This window comes from Salvelinus namaycush, unplaced genomic scaffold (genome assembly GCF_016432855.1).
Source record: "Salvelinus namaycush isolate Seneca unplaced genomic scaffold, SaNama_1.0 Scaffold45, whole genome shotgun sequence".
Classification (NCBI taxonomy): domain Eukaryota; kingdom Metazoa; phylum Chordata; class Actinopteri; order Salmoniformes; family Salmonidae; genus Salvelinus; species Salvelinus namaycush.
In genome coordinates, this window is record NW_024061142.1 from 136,219 (window position 1) to 163,712 (window position 27,494).

General features: G+C 41.4%; 1 protein-coding gene and 1 pseudogene across 1 annotated transcript; both read left to right on the forward strand.

Annotated features, from left to right (window-relative positions):
- Positions 1-3,927: 3,927 nt before the first annotated feature.
- Positions 3,928-5,034, forward strand: LOC120041356 (zinc finger protein 180-like). The gene has a single exon (XM_038986303.1). It carries the CDS (start codon positions 3,930-3,932, stop codon positions 4,839-4,841), a length of 912 nt encoding a protein of 303 aa, XP_038842231.1. The 5' UTR covers positions 3,928-3,929; the 3' UTR covers positions 4,842-5,034.
- Positions 5,035-16,450: 11,416 nt separating this feature from the next.
- LOC120041357 lies at positions 16,451-27,419 on the forward strand (annotated as a pseudogene).
- The last annotated feature ends 75 nt before the right edge of the window (positions 27,420-27,494 follow it).

The window sequence follows — 27,494 nt, forward strand, 5'->3', positions numbered from 1 at the left end:
TCTCTGCTGCCAATGACTGGAACGAACTACAAAAATCTCTGAAATTGGAAACACTTATCTCCCTCACTAGCTTTAAGCACCAGCTGTCAGAGCAGCTCATAGATTACTGCACCTGTACATAGCCTATCTATAATTTAGCCCAAACAACTACCTCTTTACCTACTGTATTCATTTATTTATTTTTGCTCCTTTGCACCCCATTATTTCTATCTCTACTTTGCACTTTCTTCCACTGCAAACCAACCATTCCAGTGTTTTTTATTTTATTTTGTTTTTTTACTTGCTATATTGTATTTACTTCGCCACCATGGCCTTTTTATATTTTTATTTATTTTTATATATATTTTGTTTGCCTTCACCTCCCTTATCTCACCTCACTTGCTCACATTGTATATAGACTTATTTTTTTCACTGTATTATTGACTGTATGTTTGTTCTACTCCATGTGTAACTATGTGTTGTTGTATGTGTCGAACTGCTTTGCTTTATCTTGGCCAGGTCGCAATTGTAAATGAGAACGTGTTCTCAATTTGCCTACCTGGTTAAATAAAGGTGAAATAAAAAAATAAAAAAATTGACATAGTCTGGAAGCAAAGCTGTTAGCTAGAATGCTAACGCTTATTGACATAGGTTGGTGGCCAAGCTGTTAGCTAGTATGCTAACGCTTATTGACATAGTCTGGAAGCAAAGCTGTTAGCTAGAATGCTAACGCTTATTGACATAGGCTGGTAGCAAAGATGTTAGCTAGAATGCTAACGCTTATTGACATAGGCTGGTAGCAAAGCTGTTAGCTAGAATGCTAACGCTTATTGACATAGGCTGGTAGCAAAGCTGTTAGCTAGAATGCTAACGCTTATTGACATAGGCTGGAAGCAAAGCTGTTAGCTAGAATGCTAACGCTTATTGACATAGTCTGGAAGCAAAGCTGTTAGCTAGAATGCTAACGCTTATTGACATAGGTTGGTGGCCAAGCTGTTAGCTAGTATGCTAACGCTTATTGACATAGTCTGGAAACAAAGCTGTTAGCTAGAATGCTAACGCTTATTGACATAGGCTGGTAGCAAAGATGTTAGCTAGAATGCTAACGCTTATTGACATAGGCTGGTAGCAAAGCTGTTAGCTAGAATGCTAACGCTTATTGACATAGGCTGGTAGCAAAGCTGTTAGCTAGAATGCTAACGCTTATTGACATAGGTTGGTGGCCAAGCTGTTAGCTAGAATGCTAACGCTTATTGACATAGGCTGGTAGCAAAGCTGTTAGCTAGAATGCTAACGCTTATTGACATAGGCTGGTAGCAAAGCTGTTAGCTAGAATGCTAACGCTTATTGACATAGGCTGGTAGCAAAGCTGTTAGCTAGAATGCTAACGCTTATTGACATAGGTTGGTGGCCAAGCTGTTAGCTAGAATGCTAACGCTTATTGACATAGGCTGGTAGCAAAGCTGTTAGCTAGAATGCTAACGCTTATTGACATAGTCTGGAAGCAAAGCTGTTAGCTAGAATGCTAACGCTTATTGACATAGGCTGGTAGCAAAGCTGTTAGCTAGAATGCTAACGCTTATTGACATAGGTTGGTGGCCAAGCTGTTAGCTAGAATGCTAACGCTTATTGACATAGGCTTCTAGCTAACAGCTTTGCTACCAGCCTAACGCTTATTGACATAGTCTGGAAGCAAAGCTGTTAGCTAGAATGCTAACGCTTATTGACATAGGCTGGTAGCAAAGATGTTAGCTAGAATGCTAACGCTTATTGACATAGGCTGGTAGCAAAGCTGTTAGCTAGAATGCTGAAGGAGACCAGATTAGACTCATAATGAGGCTGTTCATGTCGAAGGAGACCGGATTAGACTCATAATGAGGCTACCATGTTGAAGGAGACCAGATTAGACTCATAATGTTGAAACACCATTGTTACGGATACAAGTGTTCTGTGTGTATCCTGTGTGTATTTCTTTTCTCTCCTTCTCCCCTACTCACAGGTGACAATAATCATTCCCCAATCAGTCATCAATCAGTCGCTAATCGGAAGACACCTGCTCCTTTTCCCTTACCCAATCACAGTCCCTTTCCCTTGGTTTAAAACCCCTGTCAGTTGTTGTCTCCCCAGCTCAATCTCTTTGTAACATGCCTTCTGTCTGTAGATCGCTTGTGTGTTTTGCATCTACATGTCACTTTGTCCCCACCTGTGAGTATTGTTTTGGTTATGGTGTTTGAGTGTTTGTTTGATGGTGGGAAAAGGGGGTAACCAGACAAGTCGCCCTTGGGCATACACTACCCGTAGGTAAACTTTGTTATATAAACACTAGTTAGAACTGGGCGGACCACCCCCTGTATTTTTGGTTAGTTAGTTAGCTGTTTGTGAAGTAGGCTAGTCTAGCTTAGGGGTGTTTTTGAATTATTATTCTTTCATTCCTTGGGTCCCGCTCAGCCCCTTTTCCTGCTCCCCCCCCATTTACCGTGTGTTTATAAATAAACATTTAGTGTTTGACGGTAATTAAGTTGTCTGTGGTTATTTTTGTTCTCACTGTTACGTTGTCACTATAATAATTTGCATGAGTTGTGTTACGGGTCCCATTACCATCCCCCCTAGATTGTCGGGCCAAAGGGATTCGTAACAACCATGTTGAAGGAGACCAGATTAGACTCATAATGTTGAAACACCATGTTGAAGGAGACCAGATTAGACTCATAATGAGGCTACCATGTTGAAGGAGACCAGATTAGACTCATAATGAGGCTACCATGTTGAAGGAGACCAGATTAGACTCATAATGTTGAAACACCATGTTGAAGGAGACCAGATTAGACTCATAGTGAGGCTACCATGTTGAAGGAGACCATGTGCAACCTAATGCTAGGTTGGTAGCAAAGCTGGAATGCTAACGTTTATTGACATAGACTGTCAGCAAAGCTAGCCAAAGATTTTTCTGGTTGAAATTAAAGTTTTTTTTAAAAGTATAAAGCAGTTGATTTGAAACAATGGCATAAACGAGCCTTTACAATTATAATCCAAAAGTAGTGTGAAATTCACTCATATTAAACCAGTAAATGGAGGCTCTTTTTGCTGTCAGTCTATTGGAACTCCATGAACTCCAACTCTATGAGAACTCCCCTGAGTTTTCCCCCACGGTGGTGAATTAGTACCTAGGGTTTTTAACAGCTGTATTAATTTATTTCTAGAATCATCCACTATATACTACTGTGACAAAAACAAGACAATATGGCTGTTTTTGCTCACTTGAATGTCCTTAAGACAGTTTTCAAATAAGTTTGTAAAAGCATTTTAAACATTTCATTACAGAATTAAATTGTTGTAAAACATCACGGGCAATCACCTTTTACCTCAAATAGACAGTATTTTACTACTAATGTGAAAACAAGACTAAATGTGTCAAATATTTTAAACATTTATTACAGACGTCAATTGTTGTACAACGTCATGGCTATGCTGTTGGCATCACCTCCTACAGTGGATTTCTGCTGTTGTGGGCCTTTAACCATCTGTCTGACTTTGTCATTCACACAGGAGAGATACGGGACTATGGTGGATCCTCTGGGGAGCCTCAACAACCTCATGATGCTGAAGAGGCAGAGAAGAGTCCCTCCACATCAGAACACCTCGAGAAATACCAGCGGAGACCCACAGGAAAGACACCTCACTGCTGCGCTGACTGTGGGAAGAGATTTACCTCTTCGGCTGACCTTATAAGACACCAGAGAATCCATACAGGAGAGAAACCGTATAGCTGTGATCAGTGTGGGAAGAGTTTTAATGTTCCAAGCAGCCTGAAAACACACCAGAGAACACACACAGGAGAGAAACCTTATAGCTGTTGTCAATGTGGGAAGAGTTTTTCTTCGTCAAGCCGTCTGACTATACACCAGAGAACACACACAGGAGAGAATCCTTATATCTGTGATCAATGTGGGATGAATTTTACTACATCTAGCCAGCTGACTTTGCACCAGAGAACACACACAGGAGATAAGCCGTATAGCTGTAATCAATGTGGGAAGAGTTTTGCTGCCTCACGCAGCATGACAGCACACCTGAGAATACACACTGGCGAGAAACCTCACTGTTGCTCTGACTGTGAGAAGAGATTCACCTCTTCAGCAGACCTTAAAATACATCAGAGAAGCCATACAGGAGAGAAGCCTTATAGCTGCTCTGACTGTGGGAAGAGCTTTTCAAAATCATCTATATTACAATCACACCAGAGAATTCACACCGGAGAGAAACCTTATAGCTGCTCTGACTGTGGGAAGAGCTTTTCAAAATCATCTACATTACAATTACACCAGAGAATTCACACTGGAGAGAAACCTTATAGCTGTTATCAATGTGGGAAGAGCTTTACTCACTCAAACAGCTTGATAGTACACCAGAGAACACACAGAGGAGAGAAACCTTACCACTGCTCCGACTGTGGAAAGAGATTTGTTTCGTCAGGACATTTAAAATCACATCAGAGAACACACACAGGAGAGAAGCCTTATAGCTGTGATCAATGTGGGAAGAGATTTACTCACTCAAACAGCTTGATAGTACACCAGAGAACACACACAGGAGAGAAGCCTTATAGCTGTGATCAATGTGGGAAGAGCTTTACTCACTCAAACAGCTTGATAGTACACCAGAGAACACACACAGGAGAGAAACCTTATAGCTGTACTCAATGTGGGAAGAGTTTTATTAAGTCTAACAGTCTGACTAGACACCAGAGAACGCACACAGGAGAGAAACCTTATAGCTGTGCTCAATGTGGGAAGTGTTTTACTACATCTAGCCATCTGTCTATGCACCAGAGAACACACACAGGACAGAATCCTCATAGTTGAAATCAATGTGGGAAGAATTTTACTCTGATATACACACAGGAAATAAATAATGTAGCTGTGATCAATGTGTGAAGAGCTACTCTGGTAAAATATATCTGATCAAACATCAGAATATACAGGAAGGAGTTGTTTCATGATGTCAATGAAATAATGTCACAATGTAGAATGTTTTAACATTGTAGTAGGAGTATTTTAATGATGTCACAATGTAGAATGTTTTAACATTGTAGAAGGAGTATTTTAATGATGTCACAATGTAGAATGTTTTAACATTGTAGTAGGAGTATTTTAATGATGTCACAATGTAGAATGTTTTAACATTGTAGAAGGAGTATTTTAATGAATAATGTCACAATGTAAAATATATATATTGAGTTAGAGATCCTTCCTTGATACCCTTGTGCATTCACTCCGGGTCTTTGTCCACTACTTAGTACACAAAACCTACAGACAAGAACAGTATCCTACACGCTTCTAGTGCACATCCCACATTTCTGAAGAAGGGATTTCCGTTCACACAATTTCTGAGACTGAAGCTGTTGTGTGTAGTAGTAAAACAGAGGCTGAAAATGTAGAGGGAGTTTGAGACCCCCCCCCCCCCCCCTCCTAAAGAATGGCTTGATGATGCTCTCAGTAGAAATGTAGAGGGAGTTTGGTGCTCATCCCCCCCCCCTAAATAATGGCTTGATGATTCTCCCAGTAGAAATGTAGAGGGAGTTTGAGGCCCTCTAAAAATTGTTCTGTAATTACCATTGAAATAGAAGCCTGGTGCCTATTCACACTGACGATGGACATCGCTCCAGTATTTCTTGACAACATCCAAGTGCTAATTGTCTTTATTCCACTACTGAAGAAGCATGACTCAAATCACCTCATATTTCAAACATTCAGCCTGACAAAAGATACATGTTTTATTTTTCCATGCCTCACCCTTAAGTTAATTATTGCCAATACATATTAAAAGCTCTCTGGGATATGTGGGATGCTTGCGTCCCACTTGGCCAATAGCCAGGGAAAATGTAGAGCGCCAAATTCAAAAACATTATATAAAATCAAACTTTCATTAAATCACACATATAAGATACCATATTAAAGCTACACTCGTTGTGAATCCAGCCGACATGTCAGATTTCAAAAAGGCTTTTCGACGAAAGCATAAGATGCTATTATCTGATGATAGCACAACAGTAAACAAAGAGAGTGTAGCATATTTCAACCCTGCAGGCGCAACACAAAACGCAGAAATAAGATATAAATCATGCCTTACCTTTGACGAATTTCTTTTGTTGGCACTCCAATATGTCCCATAAACATCATAAATGGTCCTTTTGTTCGATTAATTCCGTCCATATATGTCCAAAATGTCCATTTATTTGGCGCGTTTGATCCAGAAAAAAACAGCTCAATTTTTGAACAACGTCACTACAAAATATCTCAAAACTTACCTCTAAACTTTGCCAAAACATTTCAAACTACTTTTGTAATACAACTTAAGGTATTTGTAAACGTTAATAATCGATCAAATTGAAGACGGGTCTATCTGTTTTCAATACAGGAGGTCAACAAACTAACGCTACTTTTCTAGTCTTGCGCAACTCTCAAACAGTACACATAACGTTACACTGATTCCAGATGGCCGTTCTTCTTCATTGCACAAAGGAATAACCTCAACCAATTTCCAAAGACTGGTGACATCCAGTGGAAGCGGTAGGAACTGCAAACAGGTTGATTAGAAATCTAGTATCCCAATGAAAACTCATTGAACAGACGGTGACCTCAACAAAAAAAAAAATCTGAATGGTTAGTCCTCGGGGTTTTGCCTGTTACATAAGTTCTGTGATACTCACAGACATGATTCAAACAGTTTTAGAAACTTCAGAGTGTTTTTATATCCAAATTTACTAATAATATGCATATCTTATATTCTGGGGATGAGTAGAAGGAAGTTGAAATTGGGCACGCTATTTATCCAAAAGTGAAAATGCTGCCCCCTATCCTAGAGAAGTTAAGGTGAAAGAATACCATGCTATTGTTTGAGGAGAGTGCACAGTTATGAACTTGAAAAGTTATTAATAAACCAATTAGGCACATTTTGGGCGGTCTTGATACACCATTTTGAACAGAAATGCAATGGTTCATTGGATCAGTCTAAAACTTTGCACATACACTGCTGCCATCTAGTGGCCAAAATCTAAATTCCACCTGGGATGGAATAATACATTATGGCCTTTCTCTTGCATTTCAAAGATGATGGTTCAATATATATATTTTTTTAAACGGTTGTTTTTTTCCCTTTGTATTAACTTTTACCAGATCTAATGTGTCATATTTTCCTACATTCATTTCACATTTCTACAACTTCAAAGTGTTTCCTTTCAAATTGTATCAAGAAAATGCATTTCCTTAATTCAGGTCCTGAGCTACAGGCAGTTAGATTTGGGTATGTCATGAAAATAAGGGGTGGATCCTTGTGAGAGAGGTGGAAAAAATGTACAGTTATGAATATAACTACTGTTTCCTGAAGGAGGGGACGAGATAACATACTATGGGAGAGTCCAATCATATTCACCTGAAAACTTCCGAGCCCGCCCTCGGAAGCCATGTCTTCCTGGCTATAATACCGGGGCTCGCATCCATTTCCTAAATTCAGTACTGCTTTTCAGCGAGCCTAAATCCCCTGTCGGTGCAGGGTCAGAATATGATATACCTCGTTCCATCCTTCAGGGAACAGTAGTTATAGTCATAACATGTGGATTTAGGCAGTTAGATGGAAGGTTGAGTGTAAAGCTATATAATGTAGCTACAACACAGACTGCTATGGAAGGTTGAGTGTAAAGCTATATAATGTAGCTACAACACAGACTGCTATGGAAGGTTGAGTTAAAAGCTATAGAATGTAGCTACAACACAGACTGCTATGGAAGGTTGAGTTAAAGCTATATAATGTAGCTACAACACAGACTGCTATGGAAGGTTGCGTTAAAGCTATAGAATGTAGCTACAACACAGACTGCTATGGAAGGTTGAGTTAAAGCTATAGAATGTAGCTACAACACAGACTGTTATGGAAGGTTGAGTGTAAAGCTATAGAATGTAGCTACAACACAGACTGTTATGGAAGGTTGAGTGTAAAGCTATAGAATGTAGCTACAACACAGACTGTTATGGAAGGTTGAGTGTAAAGCTATAGAATGTAGCTACAACACAGACTGCTATGGAAGGTTGAGTGTAAAGCTATAGAATGTAGCTACAACACAGACTGTTATGGAAGGTTGAGTGTAAAGCTATAGAATGTAGCTACAACACAGACTGTTATGGAAGGTTGAGTGTAAAGCTATAGAATGTAGCTACAACACAGACTGCTATGGAAGGTTGAGTGTAAAGCTATAGAATGTAGTTACAACACAGACTGCTATGGAAGGTTGAGTGTAAAGCTATATAATGTAGCTACAACACAGACTGCTATGGAAGGTTGAGTGTAAAGCTATAGAATGTAGTTACAACACAGACTGCTATGGAAGGTTGAGTGTAAAGCTATAGAATGTAGCTACAACACAGACTGCTATGGAAGGTTGCGTTAAAGCTATAGAATGTAGCTACAACACAGACTGCTATGGAAGGTTGCGTTAAAAGCTATAGAATGTAGCTACAACACAGACTGCTATAGAAGGTTGAGTGTAAAGCTATAGAATGTAGCTACAACACAGACTGTTATGGAAGGTTGAGTTAAAGCTATAGAATGTAGCTACAACACAGACTGCTATGGAAGGTTGCGTTAAAGCTATAGAATGTAGCTACAACACAGACTGCTATGGAAGGTTGCGTTAAAGCTATAGAATGTAGCTACAACACAGACTGTTATGGAAGGTTGAGTGTAAAGCTATAGAATGTAGCTACAACACAGACTGTTATGGAAGGTTGAGTGTAAAGCTATAGAATGTAGCTACAACACAGACTGTTATGGAAGGTTGAGTGTAAAGCTATAGAATGTAGCTACAACACAGACTGCTATGGAAGGTTGAGTGTAAAGCTATAGAATGTAGCTACAACACAGACTGTTATGGAAGGTTGAGTGTAAAGCTATAGAATGTAGCTACAACACAGACTGTTATGGAAGGTTGAGTGTAAAGCTATAGAATGTAGCTACAACACAGACTGCTATGGAAGGTTGAGTGTAAAGCTATAGAATGTAGTTACAACACAGACTGCTATGGAAGGTTGAGTGTAAAGCTATATAATGTAGCTACAACACAGACTGCTATGGAAGGTTGAGTGTAAAGCTATAGAATGTAGTTACAACACAGACTGCTATGGAAGGTTGAGTGTAAAGCTATATAATGTAGTTACAACACAGACTGCTATGGAAGGTTGAGTGTAAAGCTATAGAATGTAGTTACAACACAGACTGCTATGGAAGGTTGAGTGTAAAGCTATAGAATGTAGTTACAACACAGACTGCTATGGAAGGTTGAGTGTAAAGCTATAGAATGTAGTTACAACACAGACTGCTATGGAAGGTTGAGTGTAAAGCTATAGAATGTAGTTACAACACAGACTGCTATGGAAGGTTGAGTGTAAAGCTATATAATGTAGCTACAACACAGACTGCTATGGAAGGTTGAGTGTAAAGCTATAGAATGTAGCTACAGGACAGACTGCTATGGAAGGTTGAGATAAAAGTTGAGTTAATGAACTAACTGTAGCCAGCTATATGGTGACAGCAGCTAGCTAAATCTAGCTAGCTAGCTAGATTACATTCAATTCGGCTCCATTGTGGCTTGCTAACTCTCTCTCACTAACGTTAGCTAGGTAGCTAGTTGTTTTAGATGCTAACCAGACGGGCCATTTTGCTTTTCTAGCTAACCTAGGTAGCTAGCTAGCTATATAGCGTGAGTGTGGCCCGGTGTCTTTCCCAGCCCATTCTAGTGACCAGCGTCCCCTGGTATCAGCCATGGGTATATGCATCACTGGGACATTGTAATTACATTATCATTAACAGGGTGGCAGGTAGCCTAGTGGTTAGACCGTTGGGCCAGTAACCGAAAGGTTGGTGGATTGAATCCCCGAGCTGACAAGGTAAAAATCTGTCGTTCTGCCCCTGAACAAGGCAGTTAACCCACTGTTCCTCGGCCAAAATTGTAAAGAAGAATTTGTTTTTAATTCAAATCAAATCAAATGTATTTATAAAGCCCTTATTACATCAGCTGATATCACAAAGTGCTGTACAGAAACCCAGCCTAAAACCCCAAACAGCAAGCAATGCAGGTGTAGAAGCACGGTGGCTAGGAAAAACTCCCTAGAAAGGCCAAAACCTAGGAAGAAACATAGAGAGGAACCAGGCTATGAAGGGTGGCCAGTCCTCTTCTGGCTGTGCCGGGTGGAGATTATAACAGAACGTGGCCAAGATGTTCAAATGTTCATAGATGACCAGCAGGGTCAGATAATAATAATCACAGTGGTTGTCGAGGGTGCAACAGGTCAGCACCTCAGGAGTAAATGTCAGTTGGCTTTTAATATCCGAATTAATTGACTTGACAAGTTAAATAAAGGTTAAAAAAACCAGACATTACAGAATGTTAGTTGTATCTGCATCGACTGATCACATCCGAAATATCATCTCTCCAGTGTGTCTTTCTAACCTCCAATAACAGACGTTTGTTTCTCCTGTAGAAAAATGGCCGTCATGTCGAACTCAGGGGGGTTTCCATCTTCTCTGCCACCTGTTCTCATGATGTCATCCTCACATGAGATCGCAGCGTATTAATCTGCTGCTACACAGATACAGACACAATCAGTCTGTTGATGTAGATGGAAATCAAGGTTTGTACTGAATAATCAGATGTGATCAAATCAACGTTTTATTGGTCACATGGGCAGGATACAGGATGTAGGCTAAATGGTGTAGTGAAATGTTTACTCATGGGCCCTTAACAGTGCAGTACACATCCACTATGTCCCAGTGATGTGTAAACCTGTCTGTTAATGATGATGTAATAATGACCCAGTGATGTGTAAACCTGTCTGTTAATGATGATGTAATAATGTCTCAGTGATGTATAACCCTGTCTGTTAATGATGATGTAATAATGTCTCAGTGATGTATAACCCTGTCTGTTAATGATGATGTAATAATGTCCCAGTGATGTGTAAACCTGTCTGTTAATGATGATGTAATAATGACCCAGTGATGTGTAAACCTGTCTGTTAATGATGATGTAATAATGTCCCAGTGATGTATAAACCGGTCTGTTAATGATGATGTAATAATGTCCCAGTGATGTATAAACCTGTCTGTTAATGATGATGTAATAATGTCTCAGTGATGTATAACCCTGTCTGTTAATGATGATGTAATAATGTTCCAGTGATGTGTAAACCTGTCTGTTAATGATGATGTAATAATGTCCCAGTGATGTGTAAACCTGTCTGTTAATGATGATGTAATAATGTCCCAGTGATGTATAAACCTGTCTGTTAATGATGATGTAATAATGTCCCAGTGATGTGTAAACCTGTCTGTTAATGATGATGCAATAATGTCCCAGTGATGTTTAAACCTGTCTGTTAATGATGATGTAATAATGTCCCAGTGATGTATAAACCTGTCTGTTAATGATGATGTAATAATGTCCCAGTGATGTGTAAACCTGTCTGTTCATGATGATGTAATAATAATGTCCCAGTGATGATGCAATCTCTATTGCACTCCACACTGCCCTTTCCCACCTGGGCAAAAGGAACACCTATGTGAGAATGCTATTCATTGACTACAGCTCAGCGTTCAACACCATAGTACCCTCAAAGCTCATCACTAAGCTATGGACCCTGGGACTAAACACCTCCCTCTGCAACTAGATCCTGGACTTCCTGACGGGCTGCCCCCAGGTGGTGAGGGTAGGTAACAACACATCCGCCACGCTGATCCTCAACACGGGGGGCCCCTAAGGGGTGCGTGCTCAGTCCCCTCCTGTACTCCCTGTTCACTCAATCATCTCCTTTGTGTTGATCACGTTGAGGGAGAGGTTGTTGTCCTGGCACCACACGGCCAGGTCTCTGACCTCCTCCCTGTCTCGTCGTTGTCGGTGATCAGGTCTATCACTGTTGTGTCATCGGTCATGCCTGGCCAGTCATGCCTGACCGTGTGGTGCCAGGACAACAACCTCTCCCTCAACGTGATCAAGACAAAGGAGATGATTGTGGACTACAGGAAATGGAGTACCGAGCACACCCCCATTCTCATCGAAAGGGCTACAGTGAAAACTGAAAAACAGCTTCTATCTCAAGGCCATCAGACTGTTAAATTGTCATCACTAGTCGGCTATCACCCGGCCACTCAACCTTGCACCATAGAGGCTGCTGCCCTATATACATATGATATGGATTCACTGGCCTCTGTAATAATGGAACACGTGTCACTTTAATAATGTTTACATCGTCCTAATATTTATATATTTCTTAATTACATTATTTTACTTTTAGATTTGTGTGTATTTGTTGTGAATTGTTAGATACTACTGCACTGTTGGAGCTAGGAACACAAGCATTTAGTTAGATATTACTGTTGGAGCTAGGAACACAAGCATTTAGTTAGATACTACTGCACTGTTGGAGCTAGGAACACAAGCATTTAGTTAGATATTACTGTTGGAGCTAGGAACACAAGCATTTAGTTAGATACTACTGCACTGTTGGAGCTAGGAACACAAGCATTTAGTTAGATATTACTGTTGGAGCTAGGAACACAAGCATTTAGTTAGATATTACTGTACTGTTTTAGTTAGTTAGATATTACTGTTGGAGCTAGGAACACAAGCATTTAGTTAGATACTACTGCACTGTTGGAGCTAGGAACACAAGCATTTAGTTAGATATTACTGTTGGAGCTAGGAACACAAGCATTTAGTTAGATATTACTGTTGGAGCTAGGAACACAAGCATTTGGTTAGATATTACTGTTGGAGCTAGGAACACAAGCATTTAGTTAGATATTACTGTTGGAGCTAGGAACACAAGCATTTAGTTAGATATTACTGCACTGTTGGAGCTAGGAACACAAGCATTTAGTTAGATACTACTGCACTGTTGGAGCTAGAAACACAAGCATTTAGTTAGATATTACTGCACTGTTGGAGCTAGGAACACAAGCATTTAGTTAGATATTACTGCACTGTTGGAGCTAGGAACACAAGCATTTAGTTAGATATTACTGTTGGAGCTAGGAACACAAGCATTTAGTTAGATATTACTGTTGGAGCTAGGAACACAAGCATTTAGTTAGATACTACTGCACTGTTGGAGCTAGGAACACAAGCATTTAGTTAGATATTACTGTTGGAGCTAGGAACACAAGCATTTAGTTAGATATTACTGTTGGAGCTAGGAACACAAGCATTTAGTTAGATATTACTGTACTGTTGGAGCTAGGAACACAAGCATTTAGTTAGATATTACTGTTGGAGCTAGGAACACAAGCATTTAGTTAGATATTACTGTACTGTTGGAGCTAGGAACACAAGCATTTAGTTAGATACTACTGCACTGTTGGAGCTAGGAACACAAGCATTTAGTTAGATACTACTGCACTGTTGGAGCTAGGAACACAAGCATTTAGTTAGATATTACTGTTGGAGCTAGGAACACAAGCATTTAGTTAGATACTACTGCACTGTTGGAGCTAGGAACACAAGCATTTAGTTAGATATTACTGTTGGAGCTAGGAACACAAGCATTTAGTTAGATATTACTGTTGGAGCTAGGAACACAAGCATTTAGTTAGATACTACTGCACTGTTGGAGCTAGGAACACAAGCATTTAGTTAGATACTACTGCACTGTTGGAGCTAGGAACACAAGCATTTAGTTAGATATTACTGTTGGAGCTAGGAACACAAGCATTTAGTTAGATACTACTGCACTGTTGGAGCTAGGAACACAAGCATTTAGTTAGATATTACTGTTGGAGCTAGGAACACAAGCATTTAGTTAGATACTACTGCACTGTTGGAGCTAGGAACACAAGCATTTAGTTAGATATTACTGTTGGAGCTAGGAACACAAGCATTTAGTTAGATATTACTGTTGGAGCTAGGAACACAAGCATTTAGTTAGATATTACTGTTGGAGCTAGGAACACAAGCATTTAGTTAGATACTACTGCACTGTTGGAGCTAGGAACACAAGCATTTAGTTAGATATTACTGTTGGAGCTAGGAACACAAGCATTTAGTTAGATACTACTGCACTGTTGGAGCTAGGAACACAAGCATTTAGTTAGATATTACTGTTGGAGCTAGGAACACAAGCATTTAGTTAGATACTACTGCACTGTTGGAGCTAGGAACACAAGCATTTAGTTAGATATTACTGCACTGTTGGAGCTAGGAACACAAGCATTTAGTTAGATATTACTGTTGGAGCTAGGAACACAAGCATTTAGTTAGATATTACTGTTGGAGCTAGGAACACAAGCATTTAGTTAGATACTACTGCACTGTTGGAGCTAGGAACACAAGCATTTAGTTAGATATTACTGCACTGTTGGAGCTAGGAACACAAGCATTTAGTTAGATATTACTGTTGGAGCTAGGAACACAAGCATTTAGTTAGATATTACTGTTGGAGCTAGGAACACAAGCATTTAGTTAGATATTACTGTTGGAGCTAGGAACACAAGCATTTAGTTAGATACTACTGTTGGAGCTAGGAACACAAGCATTTAGTTAGATACTACTGTTGGAGCTAGGAACACAAGCATTTAGTTAGATATTACTGCACTGTTGGAGCTAGGAACACAAGCATTTAGTTAGATACTACTGCACTGTTGGAGCTAGGAACACAAGCATTTAGTTAGATATTACTGTTGGAGCTAGGAACACAAGCATTTAGTTAGATACTACTGTTGGAGCTAGGAACACAAGCATTTAGTTAGATACTACTGTTGGAGCTAGGAACACAAGCATTTAGTTAGATATTACTGCACTGTTGGAGCTAGGAACACAAGCATTTAGTTAGATACTACTGCACTGTTGGAGCTAGGAACACAAGCATTTAGTTAGATATTACTGTTGGAGCTAGGAACACAAGCATTTAGTTAGGTATTACTGTACTGTTGGAGCTAGGAACACAAGCATTTAGTTAGATATTACTGTTGGAGCTAGGAACACAAGCATTTAATTAGATATTACTACACTGTTGGAGCTAGGAACACAAGCATTTAGTTAGATACTACTGCACTGTTGGAGCTAGGAACACAAGCATTTAGTTAGATACTACTGTTGGAGCTAAGAACACAAGCATTTAGTTAGATATTACTGCACTGTTGGAGCTAGGAACACAAGCATTTAGTTAGATACTACTGCACTGTTGGAGCTAGGAACACAAGCATTTAGTTAGATATTACTGCACTGTTGGAGCTAGGAACACAAGCATTTAGTTAGATATTACTGCACTGTTGGAGCTAGGAACACAAGCATTTAGTTAGATACTACTGCACTGTTGGAGCTAGGAACACAAGCATTTAGTTAGATATTACTGTTGGAGCTAGGAACACAAGCATTTAGTTAGATATTACTGTACTGTTGGAGCTAGGAACACAAGCATTTAGTTAGATACTACTGTTGGAGCTAGGAACACAATCATTTAGTTAGATACTACTGTTGGAGCTAGGAACACAAGCATTTAGTTAGATATTACTGCACTGTTGGAGCTAGGAACACAAGCATTTAGTTAAAAAACATTTTTTTTAAAATGTAAATATAATTAAAATAAATAAAATAAAATTTCGATTTTTATTTGAACCTCTCCCCCTCTACATCATTACATTTAACAACATAATAATACATGGTCAACCATTTCCTCTACCATTCAGCCATTACCCACACAAATCTAAAAGTTAAATAATGGATTTAAAGAAATATATAAATACAAGGACAATCAATGTCGGAGTGGCATTGACAAAACATACAGTAGAATAGAATACAGTGTGAATATTGACTTGCCTAGTTAAATAAAGGTTAAATAAAATAACAAATAACAAATATACGTCTGAAATGAGAAAAGATTGTGTGGTGGTGATGGGAGTAGTTTAATTAGAAATGCAGCGTTAGATAAGAGAAGAATATAGCGGTATTAATAACGGGCTTCACACTCCAGTACAGTAGGGGGCGGTGTTTGCACCTCTCGGTCGGTTGCGATCCGCCGATAAAAACTCAAAGAAGAAAAGCAACAACAGCTTGTCAGCCATCTCGGTAGCTTGCTAGCCGACATAGCGGAACCGTTCAAGTTCTTTAGACGCTTTCTGATATAAGAGCCACTGTGTTTAGAACACATTTCTGTCGTTTAGCTAATTATCCCATTTAATTTCCTATTTACGTTGTTATTAGTCAGCTAGCTGTCTCGTTAAGTTAGCATTAGCCTAGCTAGCTAACTGTTAGCTAACATCCCCGACCATGAGTTCACCAAGCTACTCGTCTCCTGTTGAAGAAGAGGAGGTCTGCTGGACGGAGAAAGAGGGTCTGTGGCTGAACGTTGTCGTGAAAGAGGAGAAGGAAGAAGAGGATGTCACAGTAAAACAAGAGGTAGAGGGTGAGGCTGTTACAGTGAAAGAAGAAGAGAAAGACGTTTCAGTGAAAGAAGAGGAAGACGCGTTCAGAGTGAAAGAGGAGGAAGATGTTACAGTGAAAGAAGAGGAGGAAGAGGAAGAGGAGGATACTGTTTTTGGAGTGAAGGAGACGGGAGAGATAACTGTCACATTGGAAGAGGAAGAGACAGGAGAACAGATTAACACCAGTAAGTACTGTCTTAAAAACAGGGGCATTTACTCCGCAGTTGTTCAACTGATGTGACAAAAGCTATGAAAAATACCCAGACTTTTAATTGGCAAGAAATAGTCATTCATATCCACAAAATATGCTATCAAATCAAACTGTATTTGTCACATGCGCCGAATACAACAAGTGTAGACCTTACCATGAAATGCTTACTTACAAGCCCTTAATCAACATTGAATTGTACCTTTATTTAACTAGGCAAGTCAGTTTTAGAACAAATTCTTATTTTCAATGACGGCCTTCCGGGGAACAGATCATATTGACTCTGTACCGTAACACCCTGTATATAGCCTCCACATTGACTCTGTACCGTAACACCCTGTATATAGCCTCCACATTGACTCTGTACCGTAACACCCTGTATATAGCCTCCACATTGACTCAGTACCGGTACCCCCTGTATATAGCCTCCACATTGACTCAGTACCGGTACCCCCCCTGTATATAGTCTCCACATTGACTCTGTACAGGTACCCCCTGTATATAGCCTCCACATTGACTCTGTACCGGTACCCCCTGTATATAGCCTCCACATTGACTCTGTACCGGTACCCCCTGTATATAGCCTCCACATTGACTCTGTACCGGTACCCCCTGTATATAGCCTCCACATTGACTCAGTACCGGTACCCCCTGTATATAGCCTCCACACTGACTCTGTACCGGTACCCCCTGTATATAGCCTCCACATTGACTCTGTACCGGTACCCCCTGTATATAGCCTCCACACTGACTCTGTACCGGTACCCCCTGTATATAGCCTCCACATTGACTCTGTACCGGTACCCCCTGTATATAGCCTCCACATTGACTCTGTACCGGTACCCCCTGTATATAGCCTCCACATTGACTCTGTACCGTAACACCCTGTATATAGCCTCCACATTGACTCTGTACCGGTACCCCCTGTATATAGCCTCCACATTGACTCTGTACCGGTACCCCCTGTATATAGCCTCCACATTGACTCTGTACCGGTACCCCCTGTATATAGCCTCCACATTGACTCTGTACCGGTACCCCCTGTATATAGCCTCCACATTGACTCTGTACCGGTACCCCCTGTATATAGCCTCCACATTGACTCTGTACCGTAACACCCTGTATATAGCCTCCACATTGACTCTGTACCGGTACCCCCTGTATATAGCCTCCACATTGACTCTGTACCGGTACCCCCTGTATATAGCCTCCACATTGACTCTGTACCGTAACACCCTGTATATAGCCTCCACATTGACTCAGTACCGGTACCCCCTGTATATAGCCTCCACATTGACTCAGTACCGTAACACCCTGTATATAGCCTCCACATTGACTCAGTACCGGTACCCCCTGTATATAGCCTCCACATTGACTCTGTACCGCTACCCCCTGTATATAGCCTCCACATTGACTGAGTACCGTAACACCCTGTATATAGCCTCCACATTGACTCTGTACCGGTACCCCCTGTATATAGCCTCCACATTGACTCTGTACCGGTACCCCCTGTATATAGCCTCCACATTGACTCTGTACCGGTACCCCCTGTATATAGCCTCCACATTGACTCTGTACCGGTACCCCCTGTATATAGCCTCCACATTGACTCAGTACCGGTACCCCCCCTGTATATAGTCTCCACATTGACTCTGTACAGGTACCCCCTGTATATAGCCTCCACATTGACTCAGTACCGTAACACCCTGTATATAGCCTCCACATTGACTCAGTACCGGTACCCCCTGTATATAGCCTCCACATTGACTCTGTACCGCTACCCCCTGTATATAGCCTCCACATTGACTGAGTACCGTAACACCCTGTATATAGCCTCCACATTGACTCTGTACCGGTACCCCCTGTATATAGCCTCCACATTGACTCTGTACCGGTACCCCCTGTATATAGCCTCCACATTGACTCAGTACCGGTACCCCCTGTATATAGCCTCCACATTGACTCTGTACCAGTACCCCCCTGTATATAGCCTCCACATTGACTCTGTACCGGTACCCCCTGTATATAGTCTCCACATTGACTCTGTACCGGTACCCCCTGTATATAGCCTCCACATTGACTCTGTACCGGTACCCCCTGTATATAGCCTCCACATTGACTCTGTACCGGTACCCCCTGTATATAGTCTCCACATTGACTCTGTACCGGTACCCCCTGTATATAGCCTCCACATTGACTCTGTACCGGTACCCCCTGTATATAGTCTCCACATTGACTCTGTACCGGTACCCCCTGTATATAGTCTCCACATTGACTCTGTACCGGTACCCCCTGTATATAGCCTCCACATTGACTTTGTACCCGTACCCCCTGTATATAGCCTCCACATGGACTCTGTACCGGTACCCCCTGTATATAGTCTCCACATTGACTCTGTACCGGTACCCCCTGTATATAGCCTCCACATTGACTCTGTACCGGTACCCCCTGTATATAGTCTCCACATTGACTCTGTACCGTTACCCCCTGTATATAGCCTCCACATGGACTCTGTACCGGTACCCCCTGTATATAGTCTCCACATTGACTCTGTACCGGTACCCCCTGTATATAGCCTCCACATTGACTCTGTACCGTAACACCCTGTATATAGCCTCCACATTGGTTCAGTACCGTAACACCCTGTATATAGTGTACATTTTATTTTATATTTTAGGAAATATTTTCTTAACTCTGCATTGTTGGTTCAGGGCTGGTCAGTCTGCATTTCACTGTGAGGTCTACACCTGTTGGTTAAGGGTTGGTCAGTCTGCATTTCACTGTGAGGTCTACACCTGTTGGTTAAGGGCTGGTCAGTCTGCATTTCACTGTGAGGTCTACACCTGTTGGTTAAGGGGCTGGTCAGTCTGCATTTCACTGTGAGGTCTACACCTGTTGGTTAAGGGGCTGGTCAGTCTGCATTTCACTGTGAGGTCTACACCTGTTGGTTAAGGGGCTGGTCAGTCTGCATTTCACTGTGAGGTCTACACCTGTTGGTTAAGGGCTGGTCAGTCTGCATTTCACTGTGAGGTCTACACCTGTTGGTTAAGGGGCTGGTCAGTCTGCATTTCACTGTGAGGTCTACACCTGTTGGTTAAGGGGCTGGTCAGTCTGCATTTCACTGTGAGGTCTACACCTGTTGGTTAAGGGGCTGGTCAGTCTGCATTTCACTGTGAGGTCTACACCTGTTGGTTAAGGGGCTGGTCAGTCTGCATTTCACTGTGAGGTCTACACCTGTTGGTTAAGGGCTGGTCAGTCTGCATTTCACTGTGAGGTCTACACCTGTTGGTTAAGGGCTGGTCAGTCTGCATTTCACTGTGAGGTCTACACCTGTAGGTTAAGGGCTGGTCTGTCTGCATTTCACTGTGAGGTCTACACCTGTTGGTTAAGGGCTGGTCATTCTGCATTTCACTGTGAGGTCTACACCTGTTGGTTAAGGGCTGGTCAGTCTGCATTTCACTGTGAGGTCTACACCTGTTGGTTAAGGGCTGGTCAGTCTGCATTTCACTGTGAGGTCTACACCTGTAGGTTAAGGGCTGGTCTGTCTGCATTTCACTGTGAGGTCTACACCTGTTGGTTAAGGGCTGGTCATTCTGCATTTCACTGTGAGGTCTACACCTGTTGGTTAAGGGCTGGTCAGTCTGCATTTCACTGTGAGGTCTACACCTGTTGGTTAAGGGCTGGTCAGTCTGCATTTCACTGTGAGGTCTACACCTGTAGGTTAAGGGCTGGTCTGTCTGCATTTCACTGTGAGGTCTACACCTGTTGGTTAAGGGCTGGTCATTCTGCATTTCACTGTGAGGTCTACACCTGTTGGTTAAGGGCTGGTCAGTCTGCATTTCACTGTGAGGTCTACACCTGTTGGTTAAGGGCTGGTCAGTCTGCATTTCACTGTGAGGTCTACTACACCTGTTGTATTCTGCATATCACTGTGAGGTCTACTACACCTGTTGTATTCGGCGCATGTGACAAGTAACATTTGATTTGATTCACAGCAGGGTCTAGTTAGATTTAACTGAGAAAGCATCAAGGTAGTGTGTTTAATGTTTTCAAATGTTTCTGTGTCCGTTTGGACACACAGAGATACTTAGCTCATAATGTGTAGAGAACTGTTCCTTGATGGATAGGCTATTGTACAACACACAGAGCTATTTTCCTTTATTCAGGACATTTAGAATGACAACACATTACAGAGTAGCCTAGTGGGATTATTCACAACATTATCTGGTGATCAGGTTATGAAATGTCAAAACAAAGACATTTTATTGTCCATGTTTCACCTGGAATATTAAATGATTTATAGTCCGAGGTCTATGTTGTAAGTTAGTGGTCCTACAGTAGGTCTATGTTATTGTTAGGTGAAGTTATGGGTCCTACAGTAGGTCTATGTTATTGTTAGGTGAAGTTATGGGTCCTACAGTAGGTCTATGTTGTTGTTATGGGTCCTACAGTAGGTCTATGTTATTGTTAGGTGAAGGTGTGGGTCCTACAGTAGGTCTATGTTGTTGTTGGGTGAAGTTATGGGTCCTACAGTAGGTCTATGTTATTGTTAGGTGAAGTTATGGGTCCTACAGTAGGTCTATGTTGTTGTTATGGGTCCTACAGTAGGTCTATGTTGTTGTTAGGTGAAGTTGTGGGTCCTACAGTAGGTCTATATTATTGTTAGAGGAAGTTATGGGTCCTATGCTATCATCTGGGACCATTCAACAGTCTAGATTTACCAGGTTATTACTGCTAAATACACTGCTGTTCACCACCTGGGACCATTCAACAGTCTAGATTTACCAGGTTATTACTGCTAAACAATAAACCTTTTTTGGGGTTGTCATAGACTTACAATTGTTGTTTTGATTATTTCTTACATTTTCTAAAAGACTATTTGGTTGTGATAATTGCAAAATATTGTAATGAAACAGGCAGTGAGCAGGTCTCGAACCCTCGACCTTCTAGCCCGAGGTCCGGCGCGCTATCGACTGTGCCGCAAAAGCATGCTCGAGCGGCAGAGTCGATTTCCGCGCTTATAAACCCAGGGTCGTTACAATATGTATTTTGGATGCAGCAGTTGTTTGCTTAAATGTTAACGCTAGGCTGGAAGCAAAGCTGTTAGCTAGAATGCTAACGCTTATTGACATAGGCTGGAAGCAAAGCTGTTAGCTAGAATGCTAACGCTTATTGACATAGGCTGGAAGCAAAGCTGTTAGCTAGAATGCTAACGCTTATTGACATAGGCTGATAGCAAAGCTGTTAGCTAGAATGCTAACGCTTATTGACATAGGTTGGTGGCCAAGCTGTTAGCTAGTATGCTAACGCTTATTGACATAGGCTGGAAGCAAAGCTGTTAGCTAGTATGCTAACGCTTATTGACATAGGCTGGAAGCAAAGCTGTTAGCTAGAATGCTAACGCTTATTGACATAGTCTGGAAGCAAAGCTGTTAGCTAGAATGCTAACGCTTATTGACATAGGCTGGTAGCAAAGATGTTAGCTAGAATGCTAACGCTTATTGACATAGGCTGATAGCAAAGCTGTTAGCTAGAATGCTAACGCTTATTGACATAGGTTGGTGGCCAAGCTGTTAGCTAGTATGCTAACGCTTATTGACATAGGCTGGAAGCAAAGCTGTTAGCTAGTATGCTAACGCTTATTGACATAGGCTGGCGGCAAAGCTGTTAGCTAGTATGCTAACGCTTATTGACATAGGCTGGAAGCAAAGCTGTTAGCTAGAATGCTAACGCTTATTGACATAGGCTGGTAGCAAAGATGTTAGCTAGAATGCTAATGCTTATTGACATAGGCTGGTAGCAAAGCTGGTAGCTAGTATGCTAACGCTTATTGACATAGGCTGGAAGCAAAGCTGTTAGCTAGTATGCTAACGCTTATTGACATAGGCTGGAAGCAAAGCTGTTAGCTAGTATGCTAACGCTTATTGACATAGGCTGGAAGCAAAGCTGTTAGCTAGTATGCTAACGCTTATTGACATAGGCTGGAAGCAAAGCTGTTAGCTAGTATGCTAACGCTTATTGACATAGGCTGGAAGCAAAGATGTTAGCTAGAATGCTAATGCTTATTGACATAGGCTGGTAGTAAAGCTGTTAGCTAGAATGCTAACGCTTATTGACATCAAGCTGATAGCTAGAATGCTAACGCTTATTGACATAGGCTGGTAGCAAAGATGTTAGCTAGAATGCTAATGCTTATTGACATAGGCTGGTAGCAAAGCTGGTAGCTAGTATGCTAACGCTTATTGACATAGGCTGGAAGCAAAGCTGTTAGCTAGAATGCTAACGCTTATTGACATAAGCTGGAAGCAAAGCTGTTAGCTAGAATGCTAACGCTTATTGGCGAGCTTCAATGCCATACAACTCTCCTTCCGTGGCCTCCAATTGCTCTTAAATACAAGTAAAACTAAATGCATGCTCTTCAACCGATCGCTGCCTGCACCTGCCCGCCTGTCCAACATCACTACTCTAGACGGCTTTGACTTAGAATATGTGGACAACTACAAATACCTAGGTGTCTGGTTAGACTGTAAACTCTCCTTCCAGACTCACATCAAACATCTCCAATCCAAAGTTAAATCTAGAATTGGCTTCCTATTCCGCAACAAAGCATCCTTCACTCATGCTGCCAAACATACCCTTGTAAAACTGACCATCCTACCAATCCTCGACTTCGGTGATGTCATTTACAAAATAGCCTCCAATACCCTACTCAATAAATTGGATGCAGTCTATCACAGTGCCATCCGTTTTGTCACCAAAGCCCCTTACACTACCCACCACTGCGACCTGTACACTCTCGTTGGCTGGCCCTCGCTTCATACTCGTCGCCAAACCCACTGGCTCCAGGTCATCTACAAGACCCTGCTAGGTAAAGTCCCCCCTTATCTCAGCTCGCTGGTCACCATAGCAGCACCTACCTGTAGCACGCGCTCCAGCAGGTATATCTCTCTGGTCACCCCCAAAACCAATTCTTCCTTTGGCCGCCTCTCATTCCAGTTCTCTGCTGCCAATGACTGGAACGAACTACAAAAATCTCTGAAATTGGAAACACTTATCTCCCTCACTAGCTTTAAGCACCAGCTGTCAGAGCAGCTCATAGATTACTGCACCTGTACATAGCCTATCTATAATTTAGCCCAAACAACTACCTCTTTACCTACTGTATTCATTTATTTATTTTTGCTCCTTTGCACCCCATTATTTCTATCTCTACTTTGCACTTTCTTCCACTGCAAACCAACCATTCCAGTGTTTTTTTTTTTTTTACTTGCTATATTGTATTTACTTCGCCACCATGGCCTTTTTATATTTTTATTTATTTTTATATATATTTTGTTTGCCTTCACCTCCCTTATCTCACCTCACTTGCTCACATTGTATATAGACTTATTTTTTTCACTGTATTATTGACTGTATGTTTGTTCTACTCCATGTGTAACTATGTGTTGTTGTATGTGTCGAACTGCTTTGCTTTATCTTGGCCAGGTCGCAATTGTAAATGAGAACGTGTTCTCAATTTGCCTACCTGGTTAAATAAAGGTGAAATAAAAAAATAAAAAAATTGACATAGTCTGGAAGCAAAGCTGTTAGCTAGAATGCTAACGCTTATTGACATAGTCTGGAAGCAAAGCTGTTAGCTAGAATGCTAACGCTTATTGACATAGGCTGGAAGCAAAGCTGTTAGTTAGAATGCTAACGCTTATTGACATAGGCTGGTAGCAAAGATGTTAGCTAGAATGCTAACGCTTATTGACATAAGCTGTTAGCTAGAATGCTAACGCTTATTGACAGGTTGGTGGCCAAGCTGTTAGCTAGTATGCTAACGCTTATTGACATAGGCTGGTAGCAAAGATGTTAGCTAGAATGCTAACGCTTATTGACATAGGCTGGTAGCAAAGCTGTTAGCTAGAATGCTAACGCTTATTGACATAGTCTGGAAGCAAAGCTGTTAGCTAGAATGCTAACGCTTATTGACATAGGCTGGTAGCAAAGCTGTTAGCTAGAATGCTAACGCTTATTGACATCAAGCTGATAGCAAAGCTGTTAGCTAGAATGCTAACGCTTATTGACATAGGTTGGTGGCCAAGCTGTTAGCTAGTATGCTAACGCTTATTGACATAAACTGGTAGCGAAGCTGTGAGGTGTAATGCTGACGCTTATTGACTTAGGCTGGAAGCAAAGCTGTTAGCTAGAATGCTGAAGGAGACCAGATTAGACTCATAATGAGGCTACCATGTTGAAGGAGACCAGATTAGACTCATAATGTTGAAACACCATTGTTACGGATACAAGTGTTCTGTGTGTATCCTGTGTGTATTTCTTTTCTCTCCTTCTCCCCTACTCACAGGTGACAATAATCATTCCCCAATCAGTCATCAATCAGTCGCTAATCGGAAGACACCTGCTCCTTTTCCCTTACCCAATCACAGTCCCTTTCCCTTGGTTTAAAACCCCTGTCAGTTGTTGTCTCCCCAGCTCAATCTCTTTGTAACATGCCTTCTGTCTGTAGATCGCTTGTGTGTTTTGCATCTACATGTCACTTTGTCCCCACCTGTGAGTATTGTTTTGGTTATGGTGTTTGAGTGTTTGTTTGATGGTGGGAAAAGGGGGTAACCAGACAATTCGCCCTTGGGCATACACTACCCGTAGGTAAACTTTGTTATATAAACACTAGTTAGAACTGGGCGGACCACCCCCTGTATTTTTGGTTAGTTAGTTAGCTGTTTGTGAAGTAGGCTAGTCTAGCTTAGGGGTGTTTTTGAATTATTATTCTTTCATTCCTTGGGTCCCGCTCAGCCCCTTTTCCTGCTCCCCCCCCATTTACCGTGTGTTTATAAATAAACATTTAGTGTTTGACGGTAATTAAGTTGTCTGTGGTTATTTTTGTTCTCACTGTTACGTTGTCACTATAATAATTTGCATGAGTTGTGTTACGGGTCCCATTACCATCCCCCCTAGATTGTCGGGCCAAAGGGATTCGTAACAACCATGTTGAAGGAGACCAGATTAGACTCATAATGTTGAAACACCATGTTGAAGGAGACCAGATTAGACTCATAATGAGGCTACCATGTTGAAGGAGACCAGATTAGACTCATAATGAGGCTACCATGTTGAAGGAGACCAGATTAGACTCATAATGAGGCTGAGTATGTTGAAGGAGACCAGATTAGACTCATAGTGAGGCTACCATGTTGAAGGAGACCATGTGCAACCTAATGCTAGGTTGGTAGCAAAGCTGGAATGCTAACGTTTATTGACATAAATCTTTGGCTAGCTTTGCTGACAGTCTTTCTGGTTGAAATAATTTTTTTTTTTTAAGTATAAAGCAGTTGATTTGAAACAATGGCATAAACGATCCTTTACAATTATAATCCAAAAGTAGTGTGAAATTCACTCATATTAAACCAGTAAATGGAGGCTCTTTTTGCTGTCAGTCTATTGGAACTCCATGAACTCCAACTCTATGAGAACTCCCCTGAGTTTTCCCCCACGGTGGTGAATTAGTACTTAGGGTTTTTAACAGCTGTATTAACTTATTTCTAGAATCATCCACTATATACTACTGTGACAAAAACAAGACAATATGGCTGTTGTTGCTCACTTGAATGTCCTTAAGACAGCTTTCAAATAAGTTTGTAAAAGCATTTTAAACATTTCATTTCAGACTTAAATTGTTATGAAACATCACGGGAAATCACCTTTTTCCTCAAATAAACAGTGGATTTCTGCTGTTGTGGGCCTTTAACCATCTGTCTGACTTTGTCATTCACACAGGAGAGAGACGGGACTATCGTGGATCCTCTGGGGGGCCTCAACAACCTCATGATGCTGAAGAGGCAGAGAATAGTCCCTCCACATCAGAACACCTCGAGAAATACCAGCGGAGACCCACAGGAAAGACACCTCACTGCTGCGCTGACTGTGGGAAGAGATTTACCTCTTCGGCTGACCTTATAAGACACCAGAGAATCCATACAGGAGAGAAACCGTATAGCTGTGATCAGTGTGGGAAGAGTTTTAATGTTCCAAGCAGCCTGAAAACACACCAGAGAACACACACAGGAGAGAAGCCTTATAGCTGTGATCAATGTGGGAAGAATTTTACTACATCTGGCCAGCTGACGTTGCACCAGAGAACACACACAGGAGATAAGCCTTATATCTGTGATCAATGTGGGATGAATTTTACTACATCTAGCCAGCTGACGTTGCACCAGAGAACACACACAGGAGAGAATCCTTATATCTGTGATCAATGTGGGATGAATTTTACTACATCTAGCCAGCTGACTTTGCACCAGAGAACACACACAGGAGATAAGCCGTAATCAATGTGGGAAGAGTTTTGCTCACTCACACAGCATGACAGCACACCTGAGAATACACACTGGCGAGAAACCTCACTGTTGCTCTGACTGTGAGAAGAGATTCACCTCTTCAGCACACCTTAAAATACATCAGAGAAGCCATACAGGAGAGAAGCCTTATAGCTGCTCTAACTGTGGGAAGAGCTTTTCAAAATCATTTACATTACAATCACACCAGAGAATTCACACCGGAGAGAAACCTTATAGCTGCTCTGACTGTGGGAAGAGCTTTTCAAAATCATTTACATTACAATTACACCAGAGAGAAACCTTATAGCTGTTATCAATGTGGGAAGAGCTTTACTCACTCAAACAGCTTGACAGTACACCAGAGAACACACACGGGAGAGAAACCTTACCACTGCTCCGAATGTGGAAAGAGATTTGTTTCGTCAGGACATTTAAAATCACATCAGAGAACACACACAGGAGAGAAGCCTTATAGCTGTGATCAATGTGGGAAGAGCTTTACT